This window comes from Sander vitreus, chromosome 2, assembly GCF_031162955.1.
Source record: "Sander vitreus isolate 19-12246 chromosome 2, sanVit1, whole genome shotgun sequence".
Taxonomy (NCBI): Eukaryota; Metazoa; Chordata; class Actinopteri; order Perciformes; family Percidae; genus Sander; species Sander vitreus.
This window is the reverse complement of record NC_135856.1, coordinates 30,906,075-30,924,943: the sequence shown is the minus strand read 5'-3', so window position 1 is coordinate 30,924,943 and position 18,869 is coordinate 30,906,075. Positions and strand designations below refer to the sequence as shown.

The 18,869-nt window shown below is 42.5% G+C and overlaps 1 protein-coding gene across 1 annotated transcript; it reads left to right on the top strand.

Annotated features, from left to right (window-relative positions):
- The first annotated feature begins 3,424 nt into the window (after positions 1–3,424).
- dgke (diacylglycerol kinase, epsilon) lies at positions 3,425–16,873 on the top strand. Its single transcript, XM_078265853.1, has 12 exons — positions 3,425–3,570; positions 4,247–4,726; positions 5,085–5,244; positions 5,341–5,460; positions 7,700–7,843; positions 8,003–8,160; positions 10,003–10,051; positions 10,943–11,056; positions 11,224–11,295; positions 12,258–12,385; positions 14,260–14,371; positions 16,141–16,873. The coding sequence occupies exons 2-12, from the start codon at positions 4,275–4,277 to the stop codon at positions 16,366–16,368; spliced, it is 1,737 nt and encodes a 578-aa protein (XP_078121979.1). The 5' UTR covers positions 3,425–3,570; positions 4,247–4,274; the 3' UTR covers positions 16,369–16,873.
- The last annotated feature ends 1,996 nt before the right edge of the window (positions 16,874–18,869 follow it).

Sequence of the window (18,869 nt, the reverse complement as noted above, 5' to 3'; positions counted from 1 at the left end):
CTCCGCCTCCTTTTGCACGTCACCCGCAAACTGTCCCATACCTGCTCATGTTACTGAGGAGACATTTCAAATAAATCATTAGTGATAATACATTTGCTTACACGTAAGTATAATTCTCATCTCGTCGTATTACAGCTCTAAAGCAGTGGTGGAATGTCACTAAGTACATTTACTCAAGTACTGTACTTTTTTTGTAAATTTGAGGTTCTTGTACTTTACTTGAGTCTTTCCTTTTCATGCCACTGTCTACTTCTACTCCGATACATTTTTGATTTGATTTATTTATGTAAAAAAAACTACAGTATACATTATACGACAAAATAAGTAAAAAAAAGAAGAAAAAAAAGACATGCAAAGGAAAAACAGAAACCCCTCAAGGGGCTTGGCATGTTGGGTTCACTAAAATAATTCAACGAAAGGTAGCATATGGAAAATAAAAACATAGTCTATAAAAAAGGGACATAAAAAAAGTAACAATTAAATGAAGAGAGAGGAAAAGTCATCATAAAAAAACATGAAAAAAAAGAAAAATATTGTACTTGTTTTTACTCCACATTAATCTGACAGTTTTAGTTTAGGTTACAGATTAAGATTTTTTCACACAAAACACATGTAGTTTTTAAAATACAATGTTTTATTATAAGATAAACAACCCAACAATATAACGGCCTACAAGTCCAGCTGTAATGATTAGACCATTAAACACTTAGTTGATTGACAGAACTGTTTGGATCGTTTCCAGTTTCTAAAATGGGAGGATTTTTCTGCATTGAGTACTTTTACATTTACGTTTGATGTACTGATGATACTTACAGTACATACTTTTACTTCAGTAATATATTCAATGCAGGACTTTTTACTTGTAACAGTGTATTTTTACAGTGTGGTATTAGTACTTACTTAAGTAAAGGATCTGAATACTTCTTCCACCGCTGGTCTGAAGCACTACTGTGTAAGGTCTAATAAGGCCGGTGGGAGGATGGCCACTAGATGGCGATGCAAACACAGCCATGTGATGGGAGATGCTTTTGAGGCTGTTTGAACCATTTCAATAAGTGATGAGTTATTTTTTATTTTATTAGTTTATTTGATAGGGACCATGCATATTTATGAACGTTGTTGTATAGAAACATCATGTAAATATGCCAGAATAAGTAAAAATAACTACTTTTCATCTGCAGTCCCTAGGCAGGTAACATAGGACTAACACAGAGACAGCCAGCAGTCATACAGCACTCATTCACTATAAATTAAAAGGTACACATAATGGTGACATATACATTGACAAAACAAACAAAACAATGACAAAGACATTATTCATCCACCTATATACTACACTCAATTTAACAGTGAAAGTGTATGGGTGATGAAATGTGTGACAGTTAAAAGTGAGTGCATCTCTGATTTTCTAGGAGCCACTGTTTTAAGTGTGTTTTAAAGGTGTTTGTGAACGTAGGACGCTCTCTTATTGGGAGGGGCAAGCTATTCCAGAGTTTACCTCCTATTATTGACAATATTTGTCCAGAAGTGGTGCATCTGAATGGTATCACACAGTCCCCTTTTACAGAGGCCCGTGTACTACCTCCGCTTTCAAGTCTTGCAGCAGCGGAGGGGGGGCAAGATTATGTAACACTTTATATACCAAACAAGCATACTTGAAATGTTTAAAATGTTCAAAGCTTAAAAATGTATGTCTCTCTAACATATCGCAATGGTGAAATGACAATGCCTTTTTAATTAAACGTTTTTATGGCTTTCTTAAATAGAGATTCAATGCTTTTAAGAGTAGTTATGCTAGTTAATGACCAGTTTGTAAAACAATACTCAATATGTGAAAAGATCATAGTATATAAGAACTACTTCTTATGAAGAAATGGCCTAACTTGTTTAAAATTCAGCAAATTGAATTTAACTTTATTTGCCACCTTTTTTACATGACTTTTGAATGTTAGGGTGGAGTCATATATGACTCCTAGATACTTGAATTCATTAACAATATCAAGCTCCTGTCCTCTAAGGAACACATTAGAATGTGACACCTTCATGTTTTGTTTGGTAAACGCCATACAAACTGTGTTTTTGGTGTTTAGGTAGAGACATGACTAAATGTGAGCCATTGCAGATGTAAGTGTGGATGCTATCTCTTGGTAGTTCTTAGCATGTGTAAAGATTACAGCATCGTCTGCATACATCTGGACATCAACATTTTTACATGCCTCTGGCAGATCATTTATATACAGTGTAAACAGAATTGGACCAAATATGGAGCCTTGGGGGACCCCTACTGGACATTCACAGAGTGGGGACTTTGAGTCATTAGTACTCAAAAACATTGCTTTCTACTGGACAGGTATGATTTTATTCATTTGAGAGCTTGCTCAGAGAAATTAAAATATGTTAATTTAGATAAAAGAACTTCATGATTAACAGTATCAAAAGCTCGCTTTAGTTCTAGGAAGACCTAAAGCTCTGTGTGAAATGGTCAGGTATAGCCTATTATATAGCCTACAGTTTTATCGATTCATTAGAATTCCATCCATGGCAACGGTCTGTTATACTTAACGACGGCCTGTTATACAGAAATAACAGACCGAAGAATGCCATGACAAATCAGAATCAAGTATTCAACAAGGCTGTTATAATGTAGCGCGAGCGGGTCATTATTGCGAATTGAACTTCTTCAGGCTGATTCAAGACCCCTCCTGGGTTTCTAATTCGCAATAATGACTGGCTCGCTCTAGATTATCCCTTACATCATGTTTCAGCGTGGTTTACCTGTTTTAGCAGGGAACTGTTGAACTAGTTTTTGAGAATAGACTATGTCATATTTACAAATGAAGGATAATAGGTAGGAGTAGGCGGTCAACGATACACTATATGCTATATCAAATGGGACATCTCTCTATCTATCTATCTATCTATCTATCTATCTATCTATCTATCTATCTATCTATCTATCTATCTATCTATCTATCTATCTAGATACTGTTGCACTGGGATTCATGGGACCTGGAGGCAACAGGGTAAAACAGTTGACCTAGCATATGATATATCTCATGTATCAGTCCACCAATTTGATTTGTTTATCCCATTCAACATCATGGCTGTTATTGTTTGTGGTATTATTTTTTCTTATTCTCTAGGATCATTAAGGTTTTATCTAATTTCAAAAATATCAACTCATTTATTTTTAATAATGTTCTTGTTACTGTGTTTAATAACTTGCATGCCTAAGTATCAGCCTACAATGTTGTTTATGTTTTATTTATGTATTTATTCTTATGATGGATTTGGAGCACTGCCAGTGTCGTCCGAGGGAAGACGTCATAGTGCGTCATTGTTTCCGTTTCCGCTTTTTGCAGCCCCCCCCTCCCCATGTGCATTGCGCATGCGTCTCTAGTAGCGTGCGCACTTTAATGATAATATTTCGTTGATTAATTCCTGGGACACAGAAAGCCTTTGTTCACTCAATGTGATTATCTGACACGCCATGTACTCACGATGCAGAACACGACGCATGCGTGCTGTGTAGCAGCAGTCTGCGCCTCAGAATCAGAGATGATAGAAAAGGTGAGATGTAACTTGTGTTACTTTCCGTGTTCGCTTATATATTATGAGGCAAACGGGAAATAACATGTCTCACATTCGGTCCAGATTTTTTTTTTTCCCGTAGAGAGACTTATTTGACGTTAAGTAGAAAGAATATAGCGACTTTAAGTTTTTCGACCTTCATTTTGTTCTACTACAATTGCTAAACAGTATAGTTTCTGTATTGTGTCTGTGCCTGATATAATTCATTAACACATAAAGGCTTATCTGCAAAGCATTTGTCATTAGCAGCGGCACTGGCCATGTTAAGTCCTAAATACCTTTGAGAAGGTAAGTGCACTTGGCCATTGTACCACTGGTGGAAGTAACTAAGTACATTTACTAAAGAAGCCTACGTTTACTTAAAGAGCCCCTCCACTCAAAAATTTGCGTTTTCCCTGTTGGTGAAGTGAATCATCTTAGCGTTTAAATACTCTCCGATAAAGCTAAGGTAGCGAGGTAGCTCATTGGCTCAACGTCACATCGCAGTCTTCTTGTTTAGAGCTCGTTCGTTCTACATCTGAATGTTTAGATTGAAAGTGGTGGCGTTCTGTTGGTGTCTGTGAACATGCGTGTCGCGGGGAAAAGGTCGTGTGCGTCCTGTCAACACCCATTGTTGTTTACATAGCTCTGCTCTTTACTCATTTCCGCTCATTAGCATCACCCGTCGCCACCGTCCAGCAGCGATGTACAAGGAGGGGGAAGAGGTGCACGACGACTGCGGCTCCCGGGAGGAGTGGACGCTGCTGTTCTGGACCTCTCTGGCCGTCGTCGTCCCGGTCATCATCACACTGTGGTGCAGCGCCCAGCGCTCAAAGCGGAAAACGCACATGAAGGATTTCTTTCGCAAAAGCAAGCACGGCTGGCACTACACTGACCTGTTCAACAAGCCCACCTACTGCTGCGTGTGTAACCAGCACATCCTCCAAGGGGCTTTCTGCGACTGCTGCGGCGTGTGCGCCGACGAGCAGTGCCTGCGCCGGGCCGACCGCAGCCTGCAGTGCAAGGAGATCATGGCCCCTTGTAGCCCCGACGGAGCCATGGAGCATCGCTGGGTCCGCGGAAATGTCCCCCTCGCCAGCTACTGTGCAGTGTGCAAACAGCAGTGTGGGACCCAGCCGAAGCTCTGCGACTTCAGGTTGTGTGTGTGGCTGTGGCTGTGGCTGTGTGTGGCATAGTCTGTCGAATAGATGATTACCTACACACTAAAAGGTTGTCATACCATAATGGGGTGCAACAACATGTCATTTTAATCTGTCTTTAATTTGCTCTAATGGACTGCTGCTCCTCTCTGGCATTGCTAGGGCATGAGCTGGCATAATCTCACATTGTCAGATAAATGACTTGGCTAATCCTAATGCCAGCTTCAGAGGTCAGAGACAGACCAGCACCCCTGCAGCTAGTGAAGATTCAGGGGTTTGCGTCCTTCAGCAGGAACTGCTTTTTGTGTGAATTCCCTTGCCTTTCTAAACAGTTTGTGTCCCTTTTACCTTCAGGTGTGTGTGGTGTCAGACCACAGTGCACGATGACTGCATGGACAGCCTGACAGATGCAGACCAGTGTGAGCTGGGCGAGTTCCACAACCTCATCATCCCTCCTCACTACCTCTACCATGTCAACAAGCTCCGCCGCAGGCAACCGGAAGAGTACAGCAAGGTGCTGCACTTACAGTGTGCTCATGCTGTGTTGTTGTTTTTTTGTTTTGTTTTTTAAAGTGTGTGTGTGTGTGTGTGTGTGTGTGTGTGTGTATAGCTGGCATCTTCCTGTGGCAGTGGCTGGACTCCAGTGTTGGTCTTGGCTAACACGCGTAGCGGTAACAACATGGGGAAGGTTCTGCTGGGAGAATTTCGCACCGTTCTGAATCCTGTGCAGGTTAGGCTGGAGCTTCTCACTCAGTTAGCCTAAATCATCCTTTAACTCTCCCTTTTTGTTGTCATCCTTTTTATGAAAGCCTGGGGATGAATCAAGATTAAAAGGTCCCATATTATGCTCATTTTCAGGTTCATACTTGTGTTTTTCGGTTTCTACTAGAACATTTACATGCTTAAATGTTAAAAAACAAACAACAAAAAAAACCCTCAGTTTGAGTGCCTGTCTCTTTTTTTTTTCTGAAAAAGCCTCCTGTCCTCTGCTCTGATTGCTCAGTGTTTCCGGGTCTTCCGCATCTGTGCTCTTTGAGTCTCTGCACTGTCATTGCAGCAGGGTAATGACTGTAACAGCACTGTATCGGCACTTTCTACCTATGTACAGTGGTGTGAAAAAGTGTTTGCCCCCCTTCCTCATTTCCTGTTCCTTTGCATGTTTGTCACACTTAAGTGTTTGAACATCAAACCAATTTAAACAAAGTCAAGGACAACACAAGTAAACACAAAATGCAATTTGTAAATGAAGGTGTTTATTATTAAAGGAGAAAAAAAATCCAAACCATCATGGCCCTGTGTGAAAAAAGTGATTGCCCCCCCCTTGTTAAAACATACTATAACTGTGGTTGTCCACACCTGAGTTCAATTTCTCTAGCCACACCCAGGCCTGATTATTGCCACACCTGTTCACAATCAAGGCATCACTTAAATAGGAGCTGCTTGACACAGTAAGGTCCACCAGAAGATCCTTAAAAGCTACACATCATGCCGAGACCCAAAGAAATTCAGGAACAATTGAGAAAGAAAGTAATTGAGATCTATCAGTCTGGAAAGGGTTATAAAGCCATTTCCAAAGCTTTGGGAATCAGCGAACCACAGTGAGAGCCATTATCCACAAATGGCGAAGACATGGAACAGTGGTGAACCTTCCCAGGAGTGGCCGGCCGCCCAAAATTACCCCAAGAGCGCAGCGACGACTCATCAAGAGGTCACAAAAGACCCCCACAACAACGTCCAAGAACTGCAGGCCTCACTTGCCTCCAGTTAAGGTCAGCGTTCATGCCTCCACCATCAGGAAAAGACTGGGCAAAAAATGGCCTGCATGGCAGAGTTCCAAGGAGAAAACCACTGCTGAGCAAAAGAACATCAAAGCTTGTCTCAATTTCTCCAGAACACATCTTGATGATCCCCAAGACTTTTGGGACAACATTCTGTGGACCGATGAGACAAAAGTGGAACTCTTTGGAAGGTGTGTGTCCAAGTATATCTGGCGTAGAAGGAACACTGCATTTCATAAAAGAACATTATACCAACTGTAAAATATGGTGGTGGTAGTGTGATGGTCTGGGGCTGTTTTGCTGCTTCAGGACCTGGAAGACTTGCCGTGATAAAAGGAACTATGAATTCTGCTGTCTACCAAGAGATCCTGAAGGAGAATGTCCGACCATCTGTTCGTGTACTCAAGCTGAAAGCGAACTTGGGTTCTGCAGCAGGACAATGATCCTAAACACACCAGCAAGTCCACCACCGAATGGCTGAAGAAAAAACTAAATGAAGACTTTGGAGTGGCCTAGCCAAAGTCCTGACCTGAATCCTATTGAGATGTTGTGGTATGACCTTAAAAAGGCCGTTCATGCTCGAAAACCCTCTAATGTAACTGAATTAGGACAATTCTGCAAAGATGAGTGGGCCAAAAATTCCTCCAGGGCGCTGTAAAAGCCTCATTGCACGTTATCGCAAGCGCTTGGTTGCAGTTGTTGCTGCTAAGGGTGGCCCAACCAGTTATTAGGTTTAGGGGGCAATCACTTTTTCACACAGGGCCATGATGGTTTGGATTTTTTTTCACCTTTAATAATTAACACCTTCATTTACAAATTGCATTTTGTGTTTACTTGTGTTGTCCTTGACTATTGTTTAAATTGGTTTGATGTTCCGAAACACTTAAGTGTGACAAACATGCAAAGGAACAGGAAATGAGGAAGGGGGCAAACACTTTTTCACACCACTGTATAGTATCGTTGTGACTTCACAACCGTACAGAAGTCCTGACGGCCCGTTTAAAGGCACAGTTTTTTCAATACAGGCTGTGTGCATTTTTTTTGTGGATTGAGTAGTTACTGTATATAACACCTCAACCTGCTTTATAATCAAAAAGTAGATAGAATTCTCACTTTTTTACAATATGGGACCTTTTCAATTTCTGCACAAAACATGACTTAAACCTGTCTTATCTCCCTCCTCTCCTTCAGGTGTTTGACCTGTCTGAGCTGACTCCCTCCAAAGCCCTCCAGCTGTGCACCCTGCTGCCCCCCGGCAGTGTCCGTGTGCTGGTGTGTGGGGGCGATGGCACAGTGGGCTGGGTGCTGGATGCCATCGATACTATGAAGCTGAAGGTCAGATGGGACTGTCTCTGAGCAATCGGAATGATTTTTTTATTACAATTTATTTCAAGTGCTGCAATGTGGCATTTCTTTATCCACCTGTGTGTACCACCTTTTCTTTGTACCGAGTTAATAACACATATATGCTGCTCTTATACTCTCCTGTGTCAGGGCCAGGACCAGTTTATGCCAAGGGTGACCATCCTGCCTCTGGGGACAGGAAATGACCTGTCCAACACTTTAGGCTGGGGTGCTGGCTATGCTGGGGAGATCCCTGTGGAACAGGTTCTCCGTAACATCCTCGATGCCGAGGTGGTCAAAATGGACAGGTGGGGCACATTTGACAGGCTACATTTAGTGCACACACATTATATGCTCCGTAAAGTTCAGCTAATGCATTGGAAGCATTATTGCTTGGTGGGATGTAAACACCGAGTATAAACACAGCCGTGAATTTGCGTGGAATGTAGAATGGTCGGCATTTAACATTAACAAACTCCACCAGCGGTGAGCAGTAGTTGGATACAAGCGCCCCATTTCTGCACCAGTCCGTGTTAACACAGCCCACCTCCACGAGTCTTACCCTACAGAGCAGCATCTCTATCTGCTCTGAAGGCTAGCAGGCCTGGTAGCTGGATAGCGGAGTCCGGTACACTGTTGTTCAGCCACGTTTCCACAAAAACAAAAACACAGCAGTCTCTGGGAGTTTCGTTGAAGTTGGATGTAGTCCAGTCTGTTGTCTAATGAGCGGACATTTGCAAGCAGGATGGATGGGAGAGGTGGCCGGCTAGCGTTAGCTTTCCACCTAGCTTGAACTCCTGCCCTCGTTCCGCGTTTCTGCTTTCTCGCACACTGCTTTCGATGTCCCCTTCCCCGGCTAGCAGCATCGAGCGACACCGCAGGCTGAGGTGCTGGTCTCCGTAGCAGGCGAAGCTCGCGTAGTGTGTCGAGTAGTCCGTCTGTAATAAAGTGTCCTGCATATTCTCCGATCTGTACCAATGTATCCCGGTGGTACACGTGTGCGGTAGTTTGAATGCACATAATTGTAAGGGTGATGAATAAAGTATCTATCTGAAAAGAGAGAGCCTGTTAGCTTAGCTTCAAGATGGCTGACACTCGACTCGCATCGGGTAGTGACAGTCCCACCGCCTCTGGGCGGGTTGAAAACATGCGGAACTAGCTGGCTGTAGTCCATAGCCTCTGGGCAAAAATGCCTCCGATGACACGAAATGTAGATTTTTTTTTTTTTGCGTCATCAGAGGTATTTTTCCAGACACACAATACAGAGCTCTATGGTCTCAGGGGGACATGAGGGAGGGAAGCACGGCCGTTCGAAAATACTACCGGGTTTCTACTGATACAAAGCTTAATGCTAATCAGTGAAGTATCCCTTTAACCGATTAGTTGTCAACTATTACATTAATTGCCAACCATTTAGATAATCGATTAATCCGTTTGAGTCTTTTTTTTTTTTTTTTTTTAATGTAAAAAAAGTCCAAGAAATCCTTTCCAGCATCTTAAATGTGAATATTTTCTAGTTTCTTCACTCCGCTATGACAGAAAACTGATTGTCTAGGAGTTGTGGACAAAAGAAAACATTAAATGTAATCTTGGGCTTTAAAAAACACTGACACATTTTTCACCAATTTATGATTTTTTATATATATATATGCATATGCATATTTTATGCACCTAACAACGAATCGAGAAAATCGTCGTTGACACATTGAATCAGCAATGAAAACAATTGTTAGTTGCAGCCCTACTCTAAAAAAGTGTTCCACCGTATCATTCAGTTCATCAGCGTATACATTGTTTTATGAGTCTTGCATAGTACTGTGTTTTTGTGATGAGATTGCTGGCATTAAAAGTCTTAATGTTGAAGGAACTTTTGTTTTGTGCTTGTTTATCTAATTTTGGAAACTGAGGTCATATTCTCTCCATTTCTTCCTGGGAAATCGAGATTTTGACGGACTAGTGGGAAGTCATTTTAGACCCAATAGATTCAGATTTGACTACCTTTTTGAGGCAACAATACATAATTAATTAAAGGATTCAGTATTTCTCCACCAGAATTGTTTTCATGTCTCTGTATTTCTAAAATCCTAGCTATCGCCCTGTTTTGTCTTTCTGTTGTTCCTGCTTATTTCCTGCATACTCATTTTTTTCAGATGGAAGGTGCAGGTGGCTTCAAAAGGCCTCTACTTTCGTAAACCAAAGGTGAGTTAGACCTCTTTTTTATATTATTTTTTGGGCATTTTTAGGCCTTTTATTGACAGGACAGCTGAAGAGGAGGAGGGAGAGAGAGAGAGGGGGAATGACACGCAGCAAAAGGCCGTAGGTCGGAGTCGAACCCGGGCCCGCTGCGTCAAGGAGTAAACCTCTATATATATATATATATATATATATATATATATATATATATATATATATATATATATATATATATATATATATATATATATATATATATATATATATCATATATATATATATATATATATATATATATATATGGGCGCCCACTCTACCAACTGAGCTATCCGGGCACCCGAGTTTGACGTCTTGTTTTGAATTCTTCAGTCTTCTCTTTACCCACGGATGTGTTATGATTCAGGCCCACTAGTTTCGCATTGCCCGACCTTCCTCCACAGCGCTGTGGAGGAGGGTCTGGCGAGTCCACACAGCATTCCGTGATGGGAGAAAAACGTGCCCTGGTTTATTGGCATTTCTTTAAACCAATCACAATTGTCTTGGGTGGCGCTAAGCACCGGACGGAGCCACGGCGCCTCTGCAAAATAGCCTCTGGAAGGAACTTGTTTTGGTGGAACGTGTACGTTCAAAAGTAGTTTTAGTCGTGCAACAGAAAACTCAGATTGGACAGATAGTCTAGCTAGCTGTCTGGATTTACCCTGCAGAGATCTGAGGAGCAGTTAACCATAGTCCTCAGAAATCCACCGGAGTTTAAAATGCCAACATAAAGAAAGAGGAAGGAAATGGACATCCGGCCGAGAAAGTGGAACGTTGTGGATATAGACTACAGGCCCACTGACACTCAGCAGTACATAAGACTTGCATACAGTATATTTATATCCTGCACGTCCTCCTCAGGTTCTGTCCATGAACAACTACTTCTCTGTTGGGCCTGATGCTCTGATGGCGCTCAACTTCCACGCACACCGTGAGAAAACGCCCTCCTTCTTCTCCAGCCGCATCATCAACAAGGTCAGAGATGCATAATTAACGTGCAGACATTTACTGAATTAGAATTAGCATATTGATACAAAGGCATTGCCTCCGAATAGGCTGGCTTCCTCATTGTCCGAAGCATCAGAGAAATAATGTGTCTTTTTTATATTAATGCTTCCTTCTCTGTTTGTTTGTCTCCCCAGACTGTATATTTCCTGTATGGCACCAAAGATTGTTTAGTGCAGGAATGTAAGGATCTGGATAAGAGGATTGAGGTACAGTAGCTGTGTGCATGTGATGAAGCGTCATGTTGATTCTTTCTTCACCTGTGTACTTCATCGAGAGAATCAAACAGAATCAGCCCACGTTTTCCCAATTTTGGAACATTCCTTGCTAAAAAATCACGGACTTATGGCCTAAATTATTCACCAGGAGGCTCTCTGCCTCTTACCAAGCTGTCACTATAAATGGGACTTCTTGTTTGATTTGCGTGCTAACAACAGTGATGAAAAGGGCACAATAGTGTTAGGGAGTTTTCATATTCTGTCTGGCCTTCCTTGTGACAAAAAAAATACCTTTTGTGGTTGATGGGGGGGGGGGAATATCCACTTCTGGATTTTACTTTTCTAGAACGGACATTCACCGACTAACCCTCAACCTGTATATGTAATTTGTTCATCCCTTCTCCATAATGTCGTATTTTGAATGAAATACCCGGAGAATAAATCTAGGGGAGTTGACATGCATCAACCACTCCCCATAAAACCACAGTTGGTCACTTTTATGTTTCTGTTCAGTCAAGAACACTCCTGTCAGAGATTTATTGCAACCCATGGAAATACAGTTAAGCTTGGCGCTGATGGCTCCGCTCTGTACGATGCTCCCTGGATTAGCCAAGCAGCATGCTAAGCTGAAACAGGGAGCACGATGCAGAACCCCCCCCCAATGGGTATACAAGAGTGGGCCCAAAGCAAGACATTGAAAACCATTTTAACCTTTGAGTCATGTTAGGACTCTGCACTAGGAAGGTGGAGGCAAAGTCTTTGACAGCAGCAGCGCTGAGAGAGGCCGCATTAGGCTGGCAGGGATCAGTGAGTCATATTTAAATAGACTGCCTTGATGTGAGAATGGCTGCGTGTGTGTGGGACTAATAGAAATGATAACTTAGCGGCTGTATGGCTTCCGTGTCCTGCATGAACTAAGTGTGTGTGTCCGTGTGTGTGTGTCACTACTGCAGTTGGAGTTGGATGGAGAGAGGGTGGCGCTGCCCAGTCTGGAGGGCATCATAGTTTGTAACATTGGCTACTGGGGCGGAGGCTGCAGACTCTGGGAGGGAATGGGGGATGAACCCTGCCCCCCCACACGGTAAGACCTGCTAGGGCTGAACAATGTGTTTTTTTTTTTTTTTTTAAATCGTCATCACAATGTCAACTTGCGCGACAAGAGGGATTTTTTGGAGTTACACGAAGGAGAGTATCAGTAGGAAACTGCACTTTAAAAAGTAACTATCATTCTTAATTGTATTCATGCCTTTTGTGTTCAGTTTAAATATTCTCAATAAAAAAAATGTAATGTCATAATTTCCTTTCAGTTTTTCTTTAATTCAACAAGCAGCTTGTTTTGTGGCAGTGTACTGAAAGCAGCAGGAAGGCAGAACGTAAATATATCCGTCTATGTATCGTGTTGTGTTTGGAGACCTACTGGCCATTTCTTAGTCCTCCCTCGGCTTATATCTCCCGCATGAGGCCCTTCCTCGGAGGATTGGGTGTGTTTATTTTTGAGACTGCCCATTTTACTTCTTTTTAGAGAAACCAATTTTTGCTGACAGTGCGCCCTTTAGTTCGCATTTCAGCTGAGTTTACAATTTTCCCTGCTCCGGATATCTGTTCCTACTCGTCTACCACCATCTGAAAACTTCAGCTGAATCGGCACTTTATCCATCCCTCACACAGTCCCATACAGGAGATGCGCCATCTCCCAAACGGGCCTCCCCTCTGCCCCACACTTGGCCAGCCTGGGATTCTGACATCAAAGCTGTGTGCTTCAGCAGGGTTTCTGCGGGATCTTAAAAAGTCTAAAAAAAGGTCAATTTTAGGCCTTCAAAAAGTCTTAAAGGTGCTCTAAGCGATGCTGGGTGATGTCTCTTCTTGTTGACGTTCAAGTCAGTGGAAGTGCTAGTGGAAAGTGAGGCGATGTTTGCTGTATGTGACAAAAACCTTTGTAGCCTAAAAAAATGCTAAAATATGGGCTTCTTTGTAACTTAATTACCCAAAACGTTAAGTACAATTGCAAGTACATGATCACTACTTTCATTGAATTTTGGGTATTCAATTTTATATCATTTGAAAAACATTTAAATGGATTTAAAAGCTGACTAAAGTTTGAGATCCAGGTCTGTGATTATTCATCAACATAGGTTCCTCTAATATTAGTCAAACTAGTGGTAATAAGTTGGCGTTAGTGAAAAATAGCATCGAAAACGTCGTAAAAAAGGGACAAAAACGTCAGTGTGTCAAAAATATTTTTAAAAAAGTGTTAATTTTGACCCAGGACAATAAATGCATGGTCAACCGGAAGACAACACAAGGGTTAAAACCGCTGATGTATTGTGTTCTAGGTCTTATATCATTTTAAACAGGTCTTTAATTTTTTTATTCTGTGTTGTAGTTCTTTCTTTCGCTAGTCCAAATATAACACCTTATATGTACATCTCATTATTTTTGAATATTAATAATAATTAATTTGAATACATTTATTTACTTTGCAAGTACTTTTGTGACTCTGCATTTCGTTGTACTTTGATGTCGTAACATAGGTCTACATTTTCATTCATAAAGGTCTTAAATTTGACTTGGTGAAACCTGTAGAAACCCTGTTCAGAGAGAGACTCCCTTTTATCATAAACTATAAAACCCATATAGCTTGCAATGTACAGTCCCAGAGATTGTTTAAAATCACACAGCCTATATTGTCATACAGTACCACCGTTTTTATACCAGATTTTCTCACAACATCCGTAAGTATATCGTTATTACGATATTCAACCACGTTATCACGTGTCGCGCAGCCCTGCTGTGAGCCTCAGTTAATACGTCACCGAAAATGTCAAATGCCCATCAAAAGTGAGCCGAATTCATCCATAGTTATTGTTTATGCTGTGGTATCCTTACTGAAGGATTTATAGCAAGTGCGCCGGGAAACCATGGCAACTAACGGGGAATTCCCGTCTCCCCCTGCAGGTTGGATGATGGTCTGCTGGAGGTGGTGGGCGTGTTCGGCTCCTTCCACTGTGCTCAGATCCAGGTCAAGCTGGCCAATCCTGTACGGCTGGGACAGGCCCACACTGTCAGGGTGAGGCCATAACAAACACACACACACACACACACACACACACACATACACACACACACACACACACACACACACAGGCGTAGGTGTGGTTTCAACATTTGGGGGGGGGCCCATTGTAACTGGGGCTCTGGGGGTCCTCCCCTGAGCATATTTTGAGCGTCAAACACTTTATTTCCTGCATTCTGGTTCAATGTATGGTGCAAATGTCTTTATTTATGTTAAAGGAAATTATTGTTCTCCTGTATTGTTCAAAAGCCTTCTGCATATTCAAACCATCATGTACATCTCAACAACTCTGTTAGAGAGTGAGACCTTGTTAAAGCTATAAGCTCCAAAGTGTAAAACTACATAGAAGACATGAAACCACATCTTTTAGTTTTCAGGCTCCTGTTGTGTTCTTTAACCCAAATTGGTTTTCACTGCCATTTGTCTCGTCACACCACTTGAGAATCTAATTTGAAACTAATCCAGTTAAGCTTTTGCTACGCGGCTCTTGCATGTGCTCAGATCTTTAGTCTTTTTTCCTTATTCTGCTCTTTAACCCTTCAGAAACAATGGGGTTTGTGTTGCCACTGCAGCCTGACTGTCACTATGACAACAATAGGACACACAACAGGGGAAAAAGAATTTGAATATTATTTGAATACCGTACATAGTTGTGTACAAGGTTATGAAAAACATTGCTGGTAACCAAGGGTGTAGGTTTGACGTTGCAGGTGGGGGAACACAAAGTCGAGGCTTAAAGCTATAGTGTGTAGTTTCTGTCGCCGCCCTTACACAACACTGAAGAAATGACACATTGCTACAAGTATTACGTGTACAGCTTGTATAACAGTGTAAATGTGCTGTCCCTTCAAAATAACTCAACACACAGCCATTAATGTCTAAACCGCTGGCAACAAAAGTAAGTACACCCCTATGTTAAATTCCCATAGAGGCAGGCAGATTTTTATTTTTAAAGGCCAGTTATTTCATGGATCCAGGATACTATGCATCCTGATAAAGTTCCCTTGGCCTTTGGAATTAAAATAGCCCCATATCATCACATCCCCTTCACCATACCTAGAGATTGGCATGGTTTTATTTCAGTTAGCCTGATAGCTGGTTTGACTTGCATTGAGAGATGATCTTATGGAAAGTACCCCATGCCAATCTCTAGGGATCGATCGATCGATAGATTGATTTAGGAACTGCTGCAGAAAGCAGAGCAAATGTACTTTTTAAGAATGAGATCACCTGGTCAAAAGCCAGACAGAATTTCTTTATATTTTTTTTATAGTAAAAGTTGCTGACTCAAAGAAAGAGGCCAGACAAAAATAGATAATAAACCGAATCACCGTGACGTCAGTTGCTTTGAATTGCAGAGATATGTGACAACGGCAAACTTGTTTGGTTTTTTTTTTTCATTTTCTGCAAATCGTAACGGAAATCAATCGCCAATCCCTAATGGAAATTTCAGCCTTGCAGCTGACCATTCTCTGTTTATTAGACTATAAAGCAATTTGAAATATTACACAAGGAGGTAAGCAACAGGAAAAGGATGTCTGAACTCGGACGGGGTCGTAGCTAAAGAACAGAAACAACAGTGGGCACGTTTATCGGTGTTTTAAGCCCCCAACGTCTCCTTCCAGGCAGCGCTGCCTGGAAGGAGACGTAGGGGGCTTAAAACACCATCGAGCAGTGGGCACCAGATAATGGAGGTAAACGCCACTGCCGCTATCGACAAGTGAAGCGTTCAGCTCCCATTGACGGTATCTCTCCCTCCCCAGCTGGTTCTCAAGAGCTCCAAGATGCCCATGCAGGTGGACGGGGAGCCGTGGGCCCAGGGTCCCTGCACCATCACCATCACCCACAAGACCCAGGCCCTCATGCTGTACCACAGCGCCGAGCAGACGGACGAAGACGACGACGACGACGAGTCCAGCGCCTCGGAGACAGAGAGCCCCACCCCCCACGACTCGCCAAGGCCCCCGGGGCCGGCCTCCGCTCGTGCATGACCCAGCCCAAACACCATGCGATGTGGAGGCTTCTCTCTCATCTTAGGTTCTGTATTGTTTTCTGCGGCCCAGTTTCGTAATCTTAATCCCTCAATTGCAGATGGCCCTTAAGCGTGATTCATGATTTCTGCGGAGGCTCCCACGCAGAGCTTTCTCCGTAGCCTACGGAAGTGGCCTGAAGTTCATACTTGTGCGTCGATCTCTTTAAGAGAATAGCAGGGCCGGCGTGTGTGCGTGCGTGTGTGTGTGTGGAGTGTGTGGTAGATTTTACACAGAAGCATAAATCACGCTAGAGGCTTTGAACACGTTATCCTCCAATCACATTGATGAGAATAGCGGTTATAACTTTCCTGTGTAACCCTCTCATGTTTTCAGAGAGCTCACAGTATGTTGGAAAGGTTAGTTTGTAAAAGTGGCTGGTTTAATTATTATTATTTTATTTTTTTTTTTGGTCTTTAATCTCCACACTCCTCGTATATTCTAACCCAGAGCTCAGGCAGTCTCCCCCCCCACGGGTGGGACAGTCAAGAAGAGAGAGAAAGGTTGCTGTTTTTATTTGCACTGATCCCTTGTGCCATATATAGTCAACTAGACTATTTATTATATACTGTATTTGCAATTGAATGCCCAGTGCAGCCCTGCAGGTATCACTGAGCCATTTCTAACAAGTCGCCCTGGTTCAATTGACCGAAACGCCTACAAAGCCATGTCTAAACCAACAGCAGATGATGAAGCATTGCCAACCGGAAAGAAACGGCACTGTCACGATTGTGAAGTGGAGGTTTGGCTGAGTGAAGGCTCATCCAAAGCTTTATTTTCCTTTTTTTTTTTTTTTTAAACACTCCACAAAGAGCACTAAACACACTTTACACATTTTTCTGTGTGTGAAATTTTCACCTGCACAGTCTGTTACATTCTCCCTTTCAGGCTCCTCATCACAATGTTGCTAGTTTTGAAATGTCTCCTGCATTTGTCACCTAAGACAAGAGCTGCATCTCATAGCCCTTAAAGGTGCCCCGCCACACGTATTTCATTACTTTGTGGTAATGTCTGAAGTTCTACCATGGACTCTGTAACATTATTTTTGATGAAAAAAATGCCTTGGTTACCTTGTTTTCAAGCCATTCTAACGTGGTACAGAAAGCCTGCAGGAAGACTCGGCTCGATTTGTGCCAGTTCTCATTAATATTCAACGAGCTAAGCTGCTTGACTCTGATTGGCTAACAGCTAGCCAATGAGAGCCTGGCTATCGGCATCCTTTACCCAGCGCAACTGGGCGAGCTCATGAATAGTAATGAGCTCAGACAACATGATGTCAGACTGACCAGCTTTTGTAATTGGCCTGATTTCTCCACTTATTTCTTTTCAGTGGCTAGAGCTGACAGAGGAGGGAGCAGTTCATTTTCACATTCACGACATAACACAAACACGTATGGACCTAACATATTTCAAAAAAATACAAGTAAAAACGATTTTGTGTGGCAGGGCACCTTTTTTAAATTGCCTCCTCGAGTCCTCCACTCGCCTCCCTTCCTCGCGTCTCTCCTGAGCCTTCGCGGTGGGAGGGACTAAGACGCGAGGAAATCCTGGGAGGAGAGAGAGGATCCGAGCAAATTGTGTTTTAGAGAGATGAGACGTCCTTTCCTCTGAAGCGTCACATGAATACGTCAGCTGTTTGGGCGGAGTTAGCAACTCCTTCAGCTACACGGCTTCCGGGAAGGCTGCTCTTGCGTATCCTCGCCTATAGCTCCTCCATGATCCCTCCTCGGGGCAGAAATAAGAGCATTGAGACGGCATTCACCGAGGCGGGACAGAACAACGTCCTGTTCAGCCGAGGACCGAGGAGTCGAGGAGCTGTCAAATAAGGGCCACGAGATGCAGCCAAGGCTTTGAAATGTGTGGGTGTGTAAGCCAAAAAGTGAAATCTCGATGGAGCAAGGGCTCTTGTTAACAACTGCAGTGTGTTGTCAATCACTGGACATTGATGTTGGTTTGTTTTGACGTCACGACGGCCTGTCTCAAGGAGCTCGCCAAACGGCTAGATTGTACTAAGATGCAGTCTGGAAACTTTTATTTAACCTTCCTGTAAGCGCTGCAGGAAACTGACATGTTCATTTTGAACGTACTGCCAAGTAACTGTTGTACTTCAGAGGATTGGTCTCGCCTACACGTAAATCCTTTTATTCCTTCCTCTTGTTTTTCATAGTTACTCCTATTTACATATTTTTGTGTTGCACTGTTTTGGCACTGATAAATACCTTCCACTGCTTAGGATGCAGGTTATATACTGTACATGAAACCATAATGCTGACCTTTTGATGTTGTAGCCGATAGTAATAACTGCTGATGAGATTAAGCTGTGTTTTTTTTTTTTTTTTTTTTTTTTACATTACTGGAGTAATCGCCTTACTTTTCCTCATTTGTGGTTTACCAAATAGTCACCACTAGGTGGCAGGATAAAGACAGTATTCTCTGTAGACGAGTCAAGTAGAGTTGGTCTT

Bases quoted from the DNA above. Each gene is read 5' to 3' on its own strand.
- dgke (XM_078265853.1), top strand. From the start codon at position 4,275: ATGTACAAGGAGGGGGAAGAGGTGCACGACGACTGCGGCTCCCGGGAG. The intron at 5,461-7,699 runs GTTAGGCTGGAG...CCTCTCCTTCAG, and splicing joins CCGTTCTGAATCCTGTGCAG to GTGTTTGACCTGTCTGAGCT. The intron at 10,052-10,942 runs GTGAGTTAGACC...CGTCCTCCTCAG, and splicing joins TCTACTTTCGTAAACCAAAG to GTTCTGTCCATGAACAACTA.